Source organism: Talpa occidentalis, unplaced genomic scaffold (assembly GCF_014898055.3).
Source record: "Talpa occidentalis isolate TD23 unplaced genomic scaffold, MPIMG_talOcc4v2.1 talOcc4.9, whole genome shotgun sequence".
In the NCBI taxonomy this organism is placed as follows: Eukaryota; Metazoa; Chordata; class Mammalia; order Eulipotyphla; family Talpidae; genus Talpa; species Talpa occidentalis.
This window is the reverse complement of record NW_023605305.1, coordinates 56,116,585-56,138,629: the sequence shown is the minus strand read 5'-3', so window position 1 is coordinate 56,138,629 and position 22,045 is coordinate 56,116,585. Positions and strand designations below refer to the sequence as shown.

Sequence of the window (22,045 nt, the reverse complement as noted above, 5' to 3'; positions counted from 1 at the left end):
TTGCCACATTAGATCAGATTACAGATAAGCATAATGTCTCTAAATGTGTAATTGGATAATTGATCTAGACTTGAATAAAGAACAGAATAGAATTCTCTATTCTCAGAATAGAGCTATCTGTCTTAAACAATGCTCAGCAGAGGTACAAACATCTACAGTATCTGTTAAAATATCTTGTACTCGTGAATGTTTGATAAACTAACACTGTTAAAATATTTTATATCATGAAAAAGATAAACCATTTGAGTTGCATTTCAACTCACAGATTAAAATTCTTATGTAAGGAGACCAACGCCTTATAGGAAAAATTATGTAGTGTCATGATTTGGAAAACTGATAAAGACTAAAATGTATCCACCATCCTATCCCTAAGAAATACTGCTTCTACTATGTTGGTTTTTCCTCTAGTTTTTCAATTTACAAACATTTATTAAATAATTACTACAAGTCAGATACTATGCATGGGAATATAACTAAGAACAAAAGAGATAACATTCACCATTTACCACTCCTAGTACTTAGTAACTTGGAGGCTTATGTTCTTTACATTGCATCACATTAAAGATATTGAAGAAATGTAAATCCCTTGCATACTATGAAATTCCAACTGAATAATATCATTAAGTGATAAAAAAAAAATGCCTTTGAGTCTTACCCTGCCAGATTCCAAAGCAGTAGGCATATTTCTTAGTTCATACACAGCAACCTGTCCATCACTGTCTCCCACTAAGAGGCAGTCTGTCTGTTTGGCGAAGAGAACAGTTGTATACTTGATTCCAGGGTTAGCAAAATGTACAATCAGAGGATCTAAACTGCAATGAAATATTTTATTTATAAATTTAGCTGTTGTTAATATGTTCTTTTCATACATATAGACTAAGAAAAGTATGAGATATTTTTGTGATTTCATGTAACAGAAACCAAAAGTTTATTTGTATGTTTCCAAATACTACTACTATTACTACTAGTGCTACCATTAATAATGGCTTCTTATTCCTTATTCAATCAAAACTTTCATGTCTTCAATGAATTCATTTCAACTAGGTAAATTAGAGCAATTCACACTTAAGATGTAGACTCATAAGTTTAAACTTCTGTGATTGTTAATTTTGTATATTCATTTGGCTAGGCTATGGTACCCAATTGTTTAGTTAACAGCAGTCTATGTGTTTTGCTGTGAAGATATTTTTTAGATGTGATTAACATTTCAATAAGTAGAAGTTGAATAAAACAGATTATGTTCCCTAATGTAGTTAGGCGTCATACAATTTGTTGAAGGTTTTAAGAGAAAGTAACTGAGCTCCCCACAGTGGAATACAATTCTCCAGACTGACTTTGGACTTAAGACATGGACAACTGATAGAAATTCCATCTTGCCAATCTGTTGGGCAGATGTGGGATTTTCCAGGTCCTTCTATCATCTGAACCAGTGCTTTACAATAAACTTACCCACCCCCACCTTTATTGGTTCTTTTCTCTAGAGAACAATGGCTAATACAACAACCCCTTAAGTAACAAATGTCTGTTAACAGAAGAATGGAAAAATGTTTTGATCCACATGAACTTCTGGAACATGAAAGGATATTTTTTGAACAAGAACTTCTGAACTTTTCCAAAGAAATTCACTGATGCCCTTAAGAAACAACAGAAGCAGCAACTGGCATAATACTTCTTCTGAAGAAATGCTGCCTTGGAAATTACAATTTTACCAGAAAAATTAAAACCAAAGGTGGAATCATTTATGTAATCCCTTTATACAATGTACAAATGTATGAGTTATCACATACTCAAAAATAAATTGTTTTGTTATGTAAGCCTTGATTTGGGGTTTAAACTGTTTCATAGGACATGCCATGATAAAATTTTAAAGTTACTGAATTATTAACTTGTATGAAAAAAAATTTGCTATTAAGAATCATTTATTTTAAACAAGACTATATTTCCCTGTTCCTGTGCTAATAACTAGCATAAAGATCCACAAGACTTGCCAATGGAAGAAGTAGAATCATTACACAATTTATTCCAGTATTATATAAACTTCCATATTAAAGAAATACATGGTCTAAATAATACTCTAATAACTTTGGTGTAGTGCCTTAAATTAAAAATTTTAATTAAATGCATGCCCATTGAATATGTTTGAAAATATGGTAAACAGAATAAGTAAATATTGTAAAAGTAATTATTTTGTTCCCTTTTTTGTATTATAAATAATCCCTAGTTGAAAACAACTAGCTGCTTCTCTGCATTCTTATACAAACCACACAATGAAAAAAGAATTCAGGTAGTTATGATATCCAATATCAGCCAGAAAAAGTCCAAGGTGAGTAAGTTAACCTATTTTCATTCAAATATTTTTTAAAACACAAATGATGTAAGTAACATTCATATAACATCCTGGCATGTATCTTTATTCACAAAGGACTCTTAAAATACAAATTATTGCTTGCTTTAAATTAATTGTTCTCTAATTGATGTAAAGTCTATCAGGTATTATTTAGTTTGAACTGTTTCTACTAAAAATATCCCCAAGAAAAAGATTGACACTTACATGCTAAAGTGAAGGTCCCAAATCTCTACTCTGTTCTCATTGGCAGCTGCAAATATATAGGATGATTTTGGAGACCAAGCAACATCATAAACAACATAAGTAGTTGGATAAAAAGTCAAAAATGGCTTGAGATGATCCTGTTGCCATAAAATAATACCCCAATCTGCGGAACAGCTTAAGAATACATCATGACAAAATGGATTCCATACTATTTTATACACTGGACCCTAAAATTAGAAAATATATAGGGAAATGACTAATCATTTTATAATTAAAAATTGAGCAACAAATTAAAAATGCTAAGATTTCTAGAAGTATCGTGAAGGTATTATTTTAGCTGAGAGTAAGGTCAAATTTTAAAAAAGATAAACGCGCAATTTGCAGCAACATGGATGGCACTGGAAGGAATCATGCTCAGCGAAATAAGCCAGAAAGAAAAAGAAAAATACCAGATGGTCTCACTCATAGCAGGAATCTAGAAAACTTAAATAAGGGACCAGGAAAAAGAATAACTATAAGAAAGAAAATATCAAAATCAACAAATAACTATGAACAAGAGACACTCTATGGGAGGTGGGGGGTGGGGAAAGGAGCGCTTGGGGTGAAAATAAGGGGGTTGTAATTGTATGGGGAATATAAAAATAAAATTTAAATTAAAAAAAGCAAGCAAAATTAGTTGAAAATATGAGGAATTAAATATTATGTTAAAACAAAAAAATAAATAAATATTCCCTAAATTATGCCATATAAGAATACAGATGTTACAGTAATCACTAAGTATTAATACATATTATATTTATTTACTTAAAATATGTGAACATTAGGAAAAAACAGAAATGAGAAAATGAAGAAAACACAGATGAACCAATCATAAAAGATTAGAAAATATGTACATGCAAAAGACCATTTTACTTTGGGAGCTGCGTGTTATTGTAAGCAAACTACTTTTTTTTGTTGCTTTTAGGAGCAAATAAAGATTATGACTTCCATAATTTGCAAGAAAAAAAATCAAGGATATCTAGAAACCAAATAATATGCCTCACACATTATTGGTAGTTTCTATACAAAAAAAAAAAAAATCAAATTTTCTATATCTATTATGATTAAACTAACCTTATGTCCTCTGTAGGTTTCTAGGTATTGTTCATTATATGAACAAGAACATTTGTGAATATGGCCTTCTTCAGTGCCAGCCAAATAGATATTGGTATCCTACAACACAAAAAATCACAATGTATTGGCTTGTGATAAATTAGAAAATGAGCTAAAAAGAAGAGGGCCTCCCTGGTGGCTCACGCAAGGGGTCAAGTCTCAGCACTATGAAGCTATTGGCAGATACTGCAAAACATAGTTCTATGCCTGGCCAGGAGGTAGCCCACATGCTGCAGCAGACTTCTCTTGTCTCAACTGTTGCTCCCCTCAGCAGTGTATTTCAGTCAATCTGCCTGTTCTGCTCCCCATTCTGTCTCTGGTGAATCCTCTCATCCCCAATCCCCGCACCTCTGGCCTACACCCCAGTTCTTGTATGCATAAATAAATAAAATAAATCTTTAAAAAAATAAAAAGAGAAGACCATTTAAAATCTATTAAAATTGACTCAATAACCAAAAACAGAAATACTATCTTAAAGATAAATGATGTTTTTTTTCTATCATGGTTTTGCAATAATTAAACTGCCTGAAGGAATACAGTGCAAAGACAATCTAGGTTTGTTCTTTGCTAAACAGTGGGTAGCATTTAGCATCCTATCTGAAAATTACAAGAACAAGCGCTAGGTTAACTGCGAAAGAAATAATCTAACATTTAGAGTGACGTAACAATGGAATTGTCAGTCCAAGAAAACATTAAGTGTTCTTTCATTATAATTAGTCAATGAGAAAAAAGATACCTTAACAACATTTATTGCTGAAGAAATTGTTTTCTGTGGGAATGAGAGATTAACCCAGATGGAGTCTTGGATATTTTAACTCTAAATGTATTCTCTAAGTTGGGAGTTTAAATATATAGTGAAATCATAGTCAAAAGTCTGAAAGTTTTGGCTAGATAAGAGTCAGCATCACCTAAAGCATTTTTGAGTTGTAGAATATCAAGCCCTATCCCAGATCTATTCAATAGATTCCCAAGTAACTTGTATGTATATTAAAAGTTGAGAGACACTGATCTAATGAAATACTCAGGAACACAACTACTAGATCATGAGATATATGCAGTTTCGAATTACATAATAAAGTATAATTTTTCCCCAAAGTAGTAGTATTAATTTCCTTTCAGCACTATACAAAGTTCTCTTTGATCCACATTTTCTTCAATAGTTGGTTTATTAAAAACCTTAAATTTTACTATTCTGTATAATGTTATATTACACATAGGTTCTATTTATGTGAATGTTAATAAGGTTGATCACATGTTTATTAGTCACTTGTAATTCCTCTTCTGCCTGTATCTGTTGACCATTTTACTAATAATCTGTCTTTTTCATATTTATTGGTACAAATTCTTTATATATCCTATTACATATGTTTTGTCTATTACATATGTTCCAAATATCATTCTCCCAGTGTTTGGCTTATATTTTTACTTTCTTAGTATCACCTGATAAATGGAAGTTCTTATTTTAATGCAGTTTGTATTACTTATTTTAATATACTTAGCATTTTTGTTCTTTAAGAAATGTTTCTTACTTTGAGGACATATTCTATATTTATTTTCTAAAAGATTTTGGTGTGTGACTGGCAAGGATCTAATTCCATTTTTTTTAATGGATAATGACTATCCCAATGGCACTTATAAGGAGATTATAGATCATCAAGGTCACTGTCTGGAGTTTGGATTCCTTAGTATATTACTCCTAAGACATGCAAGAGGGTAATTGGGTAGTTGTCCCAGGAACAACCTTTGAAGGAAACAGAAATAGAGATTTAAGTTGAATTATGAGGCAGTTGAAACAGAGGTTTCAGCTTCTAAATAATTCATCCATCAAAGAACAAAGCAAAGGAAAAATTGCAAAGTATTTTGAATAAAATGAAAATACATAACCCATCAGAGTTTGATGGTTGCTGCCAAAGTAGCACCTAGGGGAATCATTATAATACAGATGCTTATATTAGAAAAGAAAGGTCACAAAATCAGTAGTCTCAGTTTCCACCTTAAGAAACTAGAAAAAGAAAAGCAAATAAAAACAAAGTAGAAGAAATAAAAGAATAAAGATCAAAATAGAAATTAATGATATGGAAAACAGAAAAATGGTGAAAGTCAAAGAAATAAAAAACTAGATCAGTAAAATGGATAAACTTCTGTCAGACTAATCAGAGAAAGAGAAATTGTACAAAGTGCTAGTATTCAGAATTAGGTGACATAACTAACTATTTTACAGCTATTAAATGTTATTATGCCACTAGTATAACTTAGATGGAATACACAAATTCCATGGAACATACAAATTTCCAGAACTCACTCAAGAAGATAGCTATAATAGCTTTATTTTGGTTAAAAATTTTAATTTTTAGTTGAAAGTTTAAAATCACCCCCAAAAGAAACTTCCAGGACCAGATGGCTCATTATTTCTATCAGATATATATTGAAGAAATAATATTAATTGTATGCATATTATTTCAAAAAGTAAAGAAAAGGAAATACTTTCATTATATGAGGTCAGGGATATTCTGATATCAAAATCAAAGACATTATATGAAAATTATAGATAAATATCCCTTACAAAGAGACAAAAAATCCTATACAACAATTTAGCATATCAAATCCAACAGTATATTAAAAGGGTATAAATCATGATGCTCAAGTAAGTTTATCTCAGGAACATTAAAAAAACTAAACAATGCAATTCACCATATTAACAAACTTAAAAGAAAAACTATATAATCATTTTGATAGAGGCAAAAGGAGCATTCAACAAAACCCCAACATCCATTCTTAATTAAAAAACTCCCTACAAATAATAATATAATGGGAATTCCTCTACCTAATTAAGTGCAACTACAAAAAAAATCTTCAACTTATAGCATACCTAGCAGTAAAAGACTGAATGCTTTCTCCCTAAGGTCAGCAACAAAACAGGGATGTCCATTTTCACCACTTCTATTCATCATTGTACTGGAGGCTCTAGCCAGTGCAATCAAACAAGAAAAAAATATAAAAGTAATCAATTTAGAAAGAAATAAAATATTTTTATTTGCAGACCACATGATCATCTCAAATTCCTTCTCAAATTCCTTATGCCAAGGACATTTCTAGGTCACCAGATTAGAATTTCTCAATCCGGCATTACTGAAATTTTAGGCCAACTGACTCTGTTTAAGGTGGAGCAGGGAACACAAATATCTTGTGCACTGCAGGATATTTAGCAGCATCCCTGGCCTCCATCCACTTGATGTCAATAGCATTCCTTACCATGCTTCACTAGCTACAACAAACAAAAATATCTTGATATTATGAAATGTCCTCTGGTGGGAAAATATTTCCTCACACACACACCTGCTCATACTGAGAACCACTGTTCTGGCATTTAGGTGAAAAGTTGACTATGGTAATTTGAGAATGAATGCAGCTATTATATGACCGGAATGGTAAAAGTGAAATGTAATAAAAGCCTGAATTACATTAGCAGTAGTATCTTGGACTGAAAGTATTGGGAAATACTTAGTTACTGGGAAATTAAGGTTTAAATATCATTTGGATGATAGGGTAGAACAGACAGCAGCTGAAGTTTTGGCTTGCCTAATTATGTAGATGATAGTATTACTAAAGAATTACCATATTACATATAACTGAAAACATATGAGATACATTTTCCTAAAAATCTGTCAAAGGACTAAATATTCCATTTCCAATGAACTTTACTAACTCTCCTCTGATTTGCTCCTGGTCTTCATAAGCATGAACTAAAGTAGTTTTCCTGATCCCCAGAATCATGAAAGTGGCCACTCACTTTGAAATACAGAGGGCTGTAGGGTGGATTTAGTGTGTATAAATAAGAATGACAGAGCTGCCAAGTATCCAAGAGGGCAGGGAAATGTATTCAAGTTAAGCATGCAGTTATAAAAAGGATCCTTCCACAGTTTCTCAGAAATATTCAACTTTCCTCCAGAAAGGAGATAAAAGACATAATCCAGCCAACTGGAATGTGACATCCTGCCTGAGGTTGGTAGCTATGTCTACATTTGTTATTTTTTTTACTTGTAAGGCATATTTTTTAAACATTTTTTGTCTTGCCTCATTTTTTAATACACTCCAATTGTTGGAAGTTGTTATACAATAGCAATTAATGGGTTTCAATAAATTTACCTTGGGATGAAAAGCAAAACACATTCCAGGAGCCTGTCGAGCTATCAAAGCTTCACCTTTCTTTTCCTTATCCCCTCCTTTTTTGTTGCTTGCAAAAGTAGTTCTCTTCAAACGCATCAAATCTTTAAAGAAAAAAATATAAAGAAAAAAAATCTTGCCATGTACCACATGAAAAAATATTGTAGATACCATGTTCAATTCAGCACATAACAAGAGAAAGATAATTTGATATATATGTATATGTTGTGTTTAATATATTTCTAAAGAGTTTTCTTTTTTTACCATGACAATTCAGTCCTTTCCGTATAACCCATTTGGAGATTCTTCCATCCGCTGATATAGAAACTAATATTTCTCTTTTGTCATCACCTGTTGTGCCTCGATCTTGTTCTATCCATTGTAGTTGCCATATAGGTCCCAAATGATTTTGAGGTGACTCACTAAAATAGAGAAGAATATAAACAATAAAAAGAAGAGTATAAACAATCACTAAAAATAATCATTTTGCCACCTCATATTTGTTGCTCTTTTTCTCATTTTTTACAAAAGGAAAATTTTACTGCCTTTAATATACTAGCTGTTATAATAGAAATACAAAATTATTTTCTTTCTTTCCACAATCTACTTATCTTACCCTGTTCATTCATTTTACTCAAAATGTATAAATTTAGTTTATATTAGATCACATTGAATGTATGTATCTTCATCTTTATAGGATTTTTTTCAAAATTAAACCAGTTATTTAAGTTATTTAAATCTTATTCAAGGTAAACAGTTACAACATCCTTTTGATTATATTTCAGTATAGCCCACTTGCATGATTTTCAATCTCTCTCTCTCTCGCTCGCTCTCTCTCTCTCCTGAGATTTTAAATTTTTTCTGAAGAATTAAAACCACTCCTCAGATTACTCATTTTCTTATCAGATTAATGTGTTGCTTTGTACCTATTACTGACGCCTTTGCTTTTTTTATACAAACCCTCCAGAACAGTCCTGATGCTTCATAAAGTTACAGCTATTTTTGATTATTTTTTAAAGTTATGCACTCTCTTCCTGGAAACAAGCATAAAGCACCATGCTTACACATCTATGCAAATAATTTCTAAGTAAAGCTTAGAGTCTCTGCTTTAACTATTTGTAATAGCCAAGCATGGCAACAACCTGCCCCCCAAACATACAAGTGGATCAAGAAGATGTGGCATTAATGCCATTTCTAGTTCTTGTTAAATTTATTCAAACATTGATATAAATAGTCCACCTCATTTTAGTCCCATTGGTATTTGGCCTATTATAAAAATCTAACATATTCAATATTTTTCACATCTAATTTTTTGTTTTTCTTAATATGCCTCCTCCATCTACCCATCCATGCATCCATCCTTATTCAAACATAGTATTGCTGGTACATGCCCCTTATTGTATGACATACTGAGGATACAAAGGAAAATAAGACTTAATCCTGATCCTTACGGACTTCCAGTCTCCTCTGGAAGGTATACATGTAAGCACTTCATATATAACGTGATAAGTGGTATGATAAGAGGTTATACAGAGAAATACAAAAGAAAGGAATAAGGTCCCCTGAAGGTGACCAAAAATGGTAAACGCTACAATCTTTGAATCTAATAAATAAGATGACTTCTGGATATCCAATGTACAGCACAGTGTTATTGTTAACAGTTATAGTATTTTTGAAATTGGTAAGAGTAGATTTTATGGGTTCTCACTGTAAAAAACGGTAACTGTGAGAGGTGACAGATGTGTTGATGAGACTTTAGTATTCATGTTACAAAGTGTATATGTGTGTGTACACACATTACAAACATAAACATGTATACACACATTAAATCAGCAAATATTATCTAATCATTATATAAATATATTTCAAATTTTGTCAATTATACCACAATAAAGTGGAAAAAAATAAAAACAAATAAGCATGAACTATTAAGTCAAAAGAAATTTGTTGGTGAGGTGGGTAGAGAATGTGATGAAGGAGATATTAGGATAGAGCATTTCAGCTGATGAGAAAATTTGCACAGCTAAATATTTGAAATATCATGGTGTCATTCTCACTAACACCATAAACATTCACTCAAACTCAATAACATTAGAGAAAAATTTGATTTCTTCTCTAAAAAGCATGTATTCCATGTTTGTCTAATTCTTGGATTCTCACCTACTATCCAGAACAGGAATGTCACTGTTGCTTTGTACATTATAAACTGCAATACTGCCATTGTGATAACCAACTGCTAAAAGGTTAGGGGATCCAATTGAAAAATCCACAGCAGTAACTCCACACTGACTCTGATAAATACGTTCTGGCCACTGTATAAAGAAACAATTATATTACATTTTAACTTAGTTTTGTATACCAAAATTAGGTAGGGTCCAAGGGTGACTGATAACTGACTAATCTGGAAGCAAGAGGGTGTGAGGAGAGTTAGTCTACATTCAATTACTCCTCTCTTTCTAATAAGAGTAAAACTTCAATAAATAATTTATTTTGATAATACCATGAATAATAGCTCAATAATTTTAAGAATACAATATACCATACCTTGGTCATCTTTTAGCTGGATTTGTATGATCATCACAGCCCTGCCTTCTTAAAACAAACAAGGGGCTCCAAACAAATTATCTAAGATATATTATTGCCTTTCATTATCTGTCTCAGATGCTTAGGTTATCTAATCATTTATAAATAACAAACAGAATAAGTGCCAAAGCTCTCTAATGTATGCTGTTGTACAAATCTGTCAAGTTTTAATGATTTTTTTTAAATGTCTAATTTAAATCCTTTCTTGTTTCTAACAACTACAAGAAAACAAGACAAACTGCTGATGACGCAACAGATATTAATCCTTCTAGATGTTGAAAATTGCTTCTTGATTTCTATTATTCCTTATAAACTCAGCTTCCTAACAGACTGGGGCTATTTATAAAATGCCTAATTATTTTTATATGCTTCTCTGATCCTTCTAAGTATTCCACTTCACATTTCAGTTGTAGATTAATAGTAAAGCTCTAAAATAACAGATTGATTAGCAAAACACATGATTGCAGTTCTTACTTATTCTCTTTGAAAAATCCATGGCAGTAAGATGGTCATATTAATCTATTTTATATCTATTAAAGATAACAGAAAAATGTCTTATGCTAAGGAATTATTCACTTAATAAGATACAACCTAGTATTAAATGTCACATGTAGTTTTCAAAGGATTTTTACTTACAAATATATCCTTTGTATTTAGCAGTGATAATCAATAACAGCTCAATTCTGCATCATCAGAGCTAACAGTACAGATGTTCAATAAATATTTATCGAATTAAATTTTGAATGAATTTTCTTTATTATATATTGACAAGAAAAATTTTAATCATTACATATTTAAAGCAAATAAAGTCTTGGTCAATAAATTTTTCTTGACTGTTTAATTATTGCATATAATTATCCACTTTATTGAAATTATGCCAACATTTAATTAAATAAAAATAGGTCTTATTCCTTTGGGTTACCATAGGATTCTTTATTGACCAGCAGCAAGCTAATCCTCTTTTTTGCTCTTTAAATCCGAAGTGCCCATAGCCAACAGCCAAAAGATCCTGAAAACCAGAAAATACACTTAAAATAAGAAAGGATTGTATAAATGTTGGTACATATATATAAATGGATATGAATTAACTGTTAAAAATAGTGGTAAGGCATTTTAATAGACAGGAGAAAACTGCAGTATTTCATCTATTTTTACTCTACACTTTATATATTCTTGAGCAAACAATGACAATCATCTTTTCAGACTGAAGAATACCTAAAAAGAACCAAATGCTAACAATTCCTTTTACATATTGAGGGAATCTTCCAAAATTGAATATCACATTATAATGTTTTATGGTTTTCTGAATCATTTCTAATGTAAAATAAAATACACCTAAGTCAAGAAAAGGTGCAAAGGACTGAATTGTGTCTACCTTCACTCCTCATAAAATTCATTTGATGAAGATTTAACCCCAAAGTGATTATATTTGGGAATAGGGCTTTTAGGAAGCAATGAAGATTTAATGAGGTCATAAAATTAGGGTTCTAATCCAGTAGGGCTGGTGGCCTTACAAGAAGAGGAACACAATGAGATCGCTTATTTCACCACATGAGGATACAGCATAAAGGTAGCTGACTAAAAGGCAGAAAGAGGGCCTCCCTGGTGGCGCAGCGGTCCCCGCCACCGGCGAGGATCCCACATGGTGCGGCAAACGTCTCCTGCCGTGCCCGCCTGCTGCTCCCCTCGGCAATGTACATCAGTTGATCAGCCTGTTCTGTTCCCCACTCTGTCTCTGCTGAATCCTCTCCACCCCCCCCCACACCTCTGGCCTGTACCCCCATTCTTGTATGCATAAATAAATAAATCTTTAAAAAATAAATAAATAAAAGCAAGGAAGAAAGACTTTACCAGGAACCAAATCAGTTAGCACCTTGATCCTAAACTTCCCACTCTCCAGACTGATGAAATACATTTCTGCTGTAGAAACAGCAGAATTAGTATTTTGAACAGGCACAAACTGATTAATAGAGTAGGTCATTTCAAGAAATGCTTATGTAAGTACACAGAGACAAAGTTTAATGTTTAACCAAATTCAATTTCTTCTGTATAATCAGAAAAACTTTATAAAATATATTATTGGATTTTCTTGTCACCCTATATTCCAGCTAACATTATGCCTTTACAATTTAGTGTGCGTTATAACACTCTTCACCACTAACCATTTTATTCCGACATTGACAAACCCTTAGTCATCTCTTCCAGACTCAACAAGAGGAACTCTTTCACTAAGATGCATTGACAAATCTCTCTTAGGTGCTCACAAAACACTATTAATTTTCCTCATCCAAGGACATACGAAACTTATATGAGCAGGGTCCATATATGACTTAATTATTATTGTATCTTTAATACTTTATAGTATGTGGCACAAAGTGGATATTCAATAAACATTTGTGAAAGGAATTCATAAATGGATAGATGCCATTTGCCAAATTTTTTGCTTCATTCAAAGTTATTTAACTTTATCCTCAATAGCAATATACTACCTTTTAAGTGGTAGTATTCTGTTTCTAAGAAAAGTCCATCTCTATTATGTTTATTGATTTGTGACATCCCACTTATCTCTAAGATATTCCCAAATATAGTCTTTTTTTTTAAGATTTATTTATTTATTTATACAAGAACTGAGGCACAGTTGAGATGCACAGGAGGGTGAGAGTATTCACGAGAGACAGAGCGGAGAACAGAACAGGCAGACTGATGAAATACACTGCTGAGGAGAGCAGCGAGCGAGACAGGAGAGGTCTGCTGCGTCATGTGGGACCCTCGCCAGTGGGCCGGGTCCAAACCGGAGCTGAGCTCAACCGCCTGCGCTACCAGGGGAGGCCCCCAAATATAGTCTTATAAGGCAAATATATGCTAAAAGTATTCTATTTTATCAAAAATAATTTACATAATTGATATAATGTGCTATTTAGGTTTCAATAAAAATGATTATAGCCCTGCTTTTTTGGTAAAGATTTATTTATTTATGCATATAAGAACTGGGGTACAGGCCAGAGGTGTGCGTGGTGGGGGAGGGGTGAGAGGATTCACCAGAGACAAAGTGGAGAACAGGACAGGCGGTTGACAGAAACACAATGCTGAGGGGAGCAGCGGGCAAGTCAGGAGAGATCTGCTGCACCATGTGGGTAGCTCCCTGGCCGGGGATCAAACTCATGCTGCTGTGGCTGTAGATGACTTCATAGGTTGTGTCTTAACGCCTTCATACATAGGTTGTGTCTTAACCAGGGAGGCCCAGCCCTTCTGCTTTTTAATAACCATGACAACAATGTCATGTTTGCACATAGCAACATATGAAGTTTGAAAAAATAATAAAAGTAATTCTTAAGCATATGTAATACAATATAGTTTAAATAAATTATTTTTTTACCTCTTAAAAAATATACTAAATATTTATTCCAAAGATACTACCATTAAACAAAAGGCTTTTCAAATCACTTTCTGAGAACTGTCATCAGATTCAGTTTAAAAAGCCCAAAGAAAATAATCTTGTCACTCTTTAATCATCTCTTTTACAAGCAAACATACCATTCCCCAGCTTGATGACTCATCTAATTTGCCATAAGTTGATTATTGGTAGTGTAGTAGTTAAGAGAATGAACTCTGGAGCCACATGTCTGGGGTTTAATTCTGGCTGTTTCACTTACTAGTTGTATAACTTTGGGCAAGTTATTTATCCTTTTTCTGCTTTAGTTTCCTCATGAACATAATGGAAAAAATAATATTTAACTCATACTGTTGTTGTGTTACCAGAAGTAAAATTCTTATAAAAGTCGTTGGAAATGTGTAACAGTAAGAACTATTTAAGTATTTCTTATTTTTACTAATAGCTTAAGGCATCTCAAAATTATTTGCATATAGGGTCACTGCATTAGGAATATACTTCTGAATAGGATTACTTTTAAAAGAACATGAATTTGGTTATGTGAATTGGAATATATTAAAATAAATCATGTATTATCTTTTGATATGGATTTGTTTGATATGGATTCACAGAATGCCATGTCCCAAAAACATGATGATGTTTTTATATTAAAGGAGAAAAATACTGTTTAGCTTAACTATTTGCATTTTCTTTTTTTGAAGCATGAACTCAGAGGCAGTTTCAAACAAATGGTTATGTCTATTAAAATCCCTTACCTAATGTCTGAGAAAAAAAATTCTTCATTAGAACTTAGCCGTTGAACTTAAATGTTAAGAGATAGGATTGTTAAATGTGGTGACTTACTGGATTTGTCTTATTCCAGACAAGGCTGCTCACATTAAGGCCTTTGGTTAACTCACAGGAAAAGGACCAAAGTCTTTCCAAATTGGCTGGTATTGTTGATTGTTCTGCACTTATTTCTAGATCTTCTTCCTCCTCCTTCTTAGTCTCTTCCTCTACCTCTCCAACTTTTTCAACTCTTAAAAAGTCTTCAAGCTCTTCAGGTTCAGGTTCTAAAATTAAATCAAATAAAAATATCATTGTTCTCTATATCTACAAGAGTCTACAAATAGCATTTCTACCACTGACACTTTAAACACCACTGATCTGCTCAGTCATATTACCTAAATAACAAGCACCTTGAACAATAATCTAGAACTGCTGCAGACTCTTCTGTTGTTATGAACCTCACTCAAAACTAGCACTTTTGGGGGTCCAGAGTAGCAAATCCAAATGAGGAATATGTTGCCTCCAAAATGCAAAGAAATTTACTTGGCATTGTGCCTATTTTCGTTGGTGGTAAGAAAAGGCAAATGTAGCAATTTAGCCTTCATCTTAGAAGATATATGGCATACCTAAACCACTGAACTCCTAAAAATTTTACTGAAGTGGGAACCCTTTGAAATTTTACCAAATTTACTTTTCAACTCTGCCATGCAAATGTCTCACTAATAAGACTGCTTTTTGTTCAATACGCTCAATCAGCTTAGTATAATCAATGTGATGGAACAGTATTGTGTTTCATTGAAGGAAAAGGTCTCTGCAGACTAAATTATGCCATGAAGTTGAAGAGTTTATATACTCCTGTGGTAGGATATTCAATGAAGGTGTACTGTTGACCTGGTCAGCTAAAAACAAATGAATTCTGCTGTTTTTTATCAATAAGCACTGAATGGGGGGTGGGGAGAAGGAAAGCATTCGTTATACTAATAGCTACATACCAGGTACCAGGGGATATGTTAATATGTTCAGGCAATGAAACCTCACCTGGAATAGCAGCTGCAACTGGAGTCACCACCTGGTTAAGTTTAAAATAATTCACTATATTATCCAAAATTCATGCATTTTGTTCACAAGGCAAACAGATGAGTTGAATGGGGGATTTTTGGGCAATCAACACTCCTGCATCTTTCAAGTCCTTGGTCATAACATTGATTGCTGAAAACCTCCAGAAATGTGATATTGGTTTAGCTTATTAATTTCATAGATAGAGGCATTTCTAGTGGTTTCCACTTAACTATTTCCTATGATATTAGCCCTCACTCCACAAGTCAAGTACCAAATGTGGGGATTCTGCCAGTTGCTAGGTATTTCTATTCTAAGTAAATATTCTGGAACAGGTTGGGGAGTGCCTCAGGATGAGCTCAGTGACTTAATGTGCCCACTGTGAGATGGACTGCAACTAAAACTCCACTGACTGATCACCTTCTCACTTTAAGTATTTACTCTGATTAGTGGGCCATGGTAATATTTTGGGTCTCCTAGTGTTAATGTCACTTCAGGACAGTATGCAACAATCCCTGAAAAGTCCTATACTCCTTTTTTGCAGTGTACAGTTACCAGAGTAAAAGGTTACAGGTCCCTTTTGAGAAGGTTGGTAGAAATACTAAACATTTTGGGCAGTGTAGTAAAGTAACTTTTCAAAGGGACCTACCCACCCCTTCAGTCAAGGAATTCTGGGCCTATAAAATACCCAAGTCTAGGAATTGGTTGAGAGGCTATGACTTTGTTTTGGTGATTCAATTTAGACCTGTGTTCACTTGACCTAATTCTCAGGGCCTCCGAATGTAATGATATTTGGAGACAAGGGCTTTAGGTGATTAAGCTAAAATAAAACCATTAGGGTGAGTAATAATCCAATATAACTGGTATCCTCATAAGAAGGGGCTATTTAGACTTCCTGAGAGATACCAGAGATGGGCATGTACAGAGAAAAGATTGTGGAGGTAGCAAGAAGGCAACCATTTGAAAACCAAGGAGGGAGGTTTTAGAGGAAACCAATCCTGCAGGCTCCTTGATCTTGGACTTCCTGCCTCTGAAATAATAAATAAATCTCTGTTGCTTAAGCCATCCAGTGTGTGGTTTATTATTATGGCAGCCCTTGAAAACTAGTATAACACCTATCCTTTTCTCTTCCAAGGACAACATGTCAACTAGCCAATGCCATGGCTCTCTGTGATTCAGGTCACTCTAATTACTGTTTTATCAGTTATGGTAACCATCTCCACTTTTTCTTGGGTGATTAAAAATTGGATTGGACAGCCCTTGCTATCCCAGGTCCTAGTATCCTTCTCTCTTTTTTGAGTATCACTATACAATGACAGCAGTTCCCACTGCAGTTTCTGACATCAAGAGAATGATCACAGCGTTCTTCAAGGATATCGGGACTTCCTTCCTTATTTATTTCTCATAGCCATATGAGAAATTAATTCTCACAGTCGTGAAGGGCATATTATCTGGAGCCTCTGGAGTGGGAAAATAGATCATCATGATAAATCCATTCAAACACTCCAATGATTCTAAGCCTTTGAATACCTTTCTCAATGTGTATCAAGGCAGTTCTAAATTTGTTTAATAAAGGTTACATTTTGGTCCATTATCAGCTAACCAAATACAAAAACCTATTAGAACCATTTCTAACCCCTTAAGTTACAACACTGAATCCAGAATCTCTTAGTTGACCCATGTCAATAAATTTGACCCGATCTGATTATTTCCATCATTATGCTAGACTCTTAATATCTATCCCCACATATATTCTCCAGATATCTGTCTGTATAAATTGGAAAAATCAGCAGTCAACTCTCCAAGAAGTCATAACAACCCAAACTGCATACGTATATAATAACTTCAAAATACGTGAAACAAAAAATAGGTCTAAAAAAAAAATCAGAAATTTGACACTGTTCTGTCAATAAACTGATGGAACAGACAGAACATCAGTAAGGACACAGATGACCTGAATATCACTAAAGACCAACTTGACTGAATTGACATTTATAGAGCACTTCACCCCAAAAATATGAAAAATACACAGTCATAGCACATTCTTAAAATAGACCACATTATGCACCATCAAACAACCTTAGCAAATATGAAAGAATGGTAATCATACAAAGTATATTTTTAGAGCACACTGGAATTAAGTTAGAAATCAATAATAGAAAGATAGTTACAAAATCCCAAAATATTTGAGTCAAACAATATAGTTATAAATATCACATGAATCAATGAAGAAGTCTCAAAGAAATTTAAATTTTCATTTTAAAATTTGTATTTGCATTTTTAATAAAATGAAATTATAACATATCAAATTGTATGAGATTCAATTAAATCAGTTTTTAGAAGGCACTATGTTAGAGTTAAATATATATCTGACCATAAAAGCCATTCATTCCACTGCTGAGTATTGACTCAAAAGAAATGAAAGCAAACGTTCACACAAGGACTTGCGCATGAATGTTCATACCAGCTTTATTGTAATGGCCCCAAATTGGAAACAAATATCAGCCAACAAGTGAAAAGTCAAATACAGTTTAGAATAGTCATCCAATGGCCTATTCATCAGTTAAAACAAAACAAAACACAACTATTAACACATGCAACAATATGAGTGAATCTGAAAATAATTTTATGCAGTGGAAAAAAAGACAGCTATAAAAGAGTACAGGGAGGGTGAGAGGATTCACCAGAGACAGAGAGGGGAACAGAACAGTTAGACTGACTGGGGAGCAGCAGGCAAGACAGGAGAGGTCTGCTGTGCCATGTGGGTAGCTCCCCAGCCGGCCTGGATCCACCCGGCACTGCAGCAGCTTCAGACAGATTCACAGTGCGGCACTCAACTGCCTGCATCACCTGGGAGGCCCAAATCGGTGATTTCTTAAGAATGTGTGTCAGTCTGGAACATAAAGGTCCTCAACAGTAGACAAATTGTTAGTAATGGACATAATTAGTAAGCTTGAAAGTACAATTTCAAAGAAGGAACAAATAGAACAACAAAGAGGAAAAAAAAATTTGAAAAAAAAATGAAAACAGTGTAAGAGCTTTTTGGGATAACTGAAAGAAATATCCATATCATGCAGGTCTCAGAAGAGAAGAGAAAGAGAAAGGGATCAGAAGTTTATTTAAAGAAGTAATTGGTGAGAACTATCTATATCTGAGAAATGAACTAGATGTCCTGATCCAAGAGGCATAAGGTGATACAAACAAAATAACACCAGACTGACAGACTTCACAATACATTATATGTAGAAAACATAGCAGGCAAGAAAGCAATGCAGGAGATATTTAGAGAACTCAAAGGCAAATATTTCCAGCATAGAAGTCTTGACACTTAAAGATGATCATTTAAGAGAAAAAGAAGGGTCAAAAACTTTACTAAAAAAGAAAAAACTAAAATGATTTATCAACACCTAGCTGGACAAGAAGTACTAAAGGAATTATTACATAGTAACAAAACAACAAATATAGAGGTAACAAACATCAAATGATACAGCATGGAGGAGGAGAGTAACAATATATCCAATCAGTAGAAATCTGATATTGGACTAGTCAATGGGTCACAAAAATTGTCTATTATATACTCAACCTCAGTAAAACTTCCAAATAAAAATCAACAGAAGTAGCCCATAAGACAACAAAAATGCAGTAGAAACAAAACATAAAAAGATGTCAAAAAATAAAAACAAACTAAAAAAAAATTTTAAATAGCAAAATGGCAATAATTACTTACGTCGCAATAATCACCATAAATGTAAATAGCTTTGATCCACCATTTAAAAGGTATAGAGTGACTCGGTGGATTTCAGTAGGCGTTGTGCAGTAACATACATCTGAAGAGGTGTGAACATGTAGCTCTGAATATATGCAGTGTTGTAAACCAATGTTACTTCAATTAAAAAGAAAGAGGAAAAAAGAAAACAAAAAAGTCCAACCGTGTTTAAAAGAAACACATCTTACTAGCAAAGACAAGCACAAACATAGAATTAAAGGCTAGAAGAAAATCCCATAAGCAAATAGCAAAGGGTTAGATAAAGTCAAACTAAAAAACTAATCCTTGAAAACTGACTATAGAACTGAGGCAACCAGAGGGGCAGAGGAAAGGAAGCAGAATGGACAATGGTGATAGACAATGGGTGCTTTGTTCTAAAATATGAACAATGACATAAAATATAAACAACCTCAATAAAGAAATTTTTATTTATTTTTTAAAGATTTATTTATTTATGCATACAAGAACTGGGGTGTAAGCCAGAGGTGCGTGGAGGTGAGAGGATTCACCAGAGAGTGGGGAGCAGAACAGGCAGATGTACCAAAATGCACTGGTGAGGGGAGCAGGGGGCTAGCCAGCAGAGGTCTGCCATGCGATGTGGGTTAGCTCCCTGGCCAGGGATCGAACTCATGCTGCAGTGGCTGGTGATAGCTTGATAGTGCTGTATTTAACCCCTGTGCCACCAGGGAGACCCAATAAAGAAATCAAAAAAACATTTTTTTAAATATGATAATATCAACAGATGCAGAAAAAACTCTAAATTGGGAATGGAAGAACCTCCTAAAAATAATAAAGGCATATATTACAAACTTATAGTGAATACAATACTTAATAGTGAAAGTTTTTCCTTTTAAGATCAGGAATAAGATAAGGGGGCCCATGGTCACCACTACTGTTTAATTTAATATTAGAGGTTTTAGCAGAGAAACCTCACAATAAGAAATAAAAGGATTCCACATTGGAAAACAGGTGAAAAATCACATTATTTGCAGGTGATATGATGTCATATATAGAAAATCCAAAAAGTTATTAGCAAAAATAAATGAGTACAGCGAAGTGGCAGGTCACAAAAGCAACATACAAAAATATGTTGCATTTTGATATACAAACAGACAAGAAGAAAAAGAAATTAAGAAAATAATTCTATTCACAATCACTTCAAAAAGAATCAAACACCTAGTAGTTAACCTAACCAAAGAGGTGAAGGACTGATATAATGAAAACTATAAAACATTATTAAAAAATTTAGATTGTGACATAAGGATATGGAAAGACATTCTATGCTCATGGATGAACACAAAATGACAATTGTGGCAAAAACAATATATAAATGTAATACAATCCCCATTGAAATAACAATATTTTTCAAAGAACTGAACAAAAAATACTAAAATTTCTATGGAGGCACAAATGCCTTTAATAGCAAAAACAATCCTGAAAGAAATGGCTGTATCATGTTATGTGACCCTAAGCTATACTAAAGCAATAGTAATTAAACAATGTGATTTAATTGGCAATAAATATAAGCATATGGACTAATGGAACAGAATCAAAAGTCCAGAAATAAATCCACATAAATATCAATACTTAATTCATAATAAATGAGCCCCAACCACAAATGGGGATAGGAGAGTCTCTTTAACATATGGTGCTGCCAGAACTGGAGAGCCACATGTGAAAAGATGAAGTTTGAGTGCTCTCTAACTCAATGCATAAAAATAAATTCTAAGTGGATTAAATAATTAGATATAATACCTACAACAATAAAATATACAGAAGAAAACATTGGCAATGTGTTTCATGATAAAGATGGTTTTGGAAACTCAACCCCTATAGCAAGGGAAATAAAGACAAAAATAAATAACTGTGATTACCTCAAATTAAAAGCTTTTACACAGTGAAAGAAAATATATGTAAATTAAAAAGATAGCCTGCTTAATGGGAGAAAATAATGACAGGAGGTTAATATCTATGAACTCCCACAATTCAACAATATGAAACAAGCAACCAATTAATAAATGGGCAGAAGACCTGAACAGACTGTTCACCAAAGAGGATATCCAGAAGGACAATATGGGAAAATGTTCATCCTCACTTTTAATAAGGGAGATGCAGGTCAAAGCCACATGAGAGATCACCTCACACCTGTGAGAATGAATAGCACACATAAAATAGACTCCAGCTACAAATGCTAGAGAGGATGCAGAGATAGAGGCACCCTGTTATGTTATCGGTGGGCATGTAAACTGGTGCAGCCATTTTAGAAACTAATCTGTATTTACATAAGAAAACTAAAAATGGACCCAATAACCCTATTCTTTGGCATCTATCCATGATGAAACTAACAACTCAGAAAATTATATGCTCTGCAGTGTTTACTGCAGCATTATTCACAATAGCGAGGACATGGAAACAATCTGAGTGCATGGTGATAGAGGACTGGGTCAAGAAGATGGGGATCAAGAAAATATTACTCAATGGTAAAGAAAGACAAAGTATTGCCATTTACCCAAAAAAAAAAAAAAAAGTGAAAGAGTTTGACAGAATTATGTGTAGTAAAGCAAGTCAGGATGACAAAGGCAAATAGTGGACATCCAGGGACACAGAGGGCAAT

General features: G+C 33.4%; 1 protein-coding gene across 3 annotated transcripts in view; it reads right to left on the bottom strand.

Moving 5' to 3' along the window:
• DNAI4 (dynein axonemal intermediate chain 4) overlaps positions 1-22,045 on the bottom strand; it is a 55,063-nt gene that overhangs the window by 4,226 nt on the left and 28,792 nt on the right. The window contains exons 9-16 of one of the 3 annotated variants that reach the window (XM_037500438.2): positions 14,685-14,893; positions 11,373-11,459; positions 10,028-10,179; positions 8,219-8,289; positions 7,850-7,971; positions 3,665-3,763; positions 2,552-2,778; positions 656-812 (exon numbers count right to left, since the gene is read on the bottom strand). In XM_037500438.2, coding sequence (XP_037356335.1) covers positions 656-812; positions 2,552-2,778; positions 3,665-3,763; positions 7,850-7,971; positions 8,219-8,289; positions 10,028-10,179; positions 11,373-11,459; positions 14,685-14,893 — 1,124 coding nt within the window. Of the gene's footprint in view, positions 1-655; positions 813-2,551; positions 2,779-3,664; positions 3,764-6,601; positions 6,668-7,849; positions 7,972-8,131; positions 8,290-10,027; positions 10,180-11,372; positions 11,460-14,684; positions 14,894-22,045 lie in introns of those variants that run through there. The other 2 variants (XM_037500437.2, XM_037500439.2) reach the window with 2 other exon arrangements.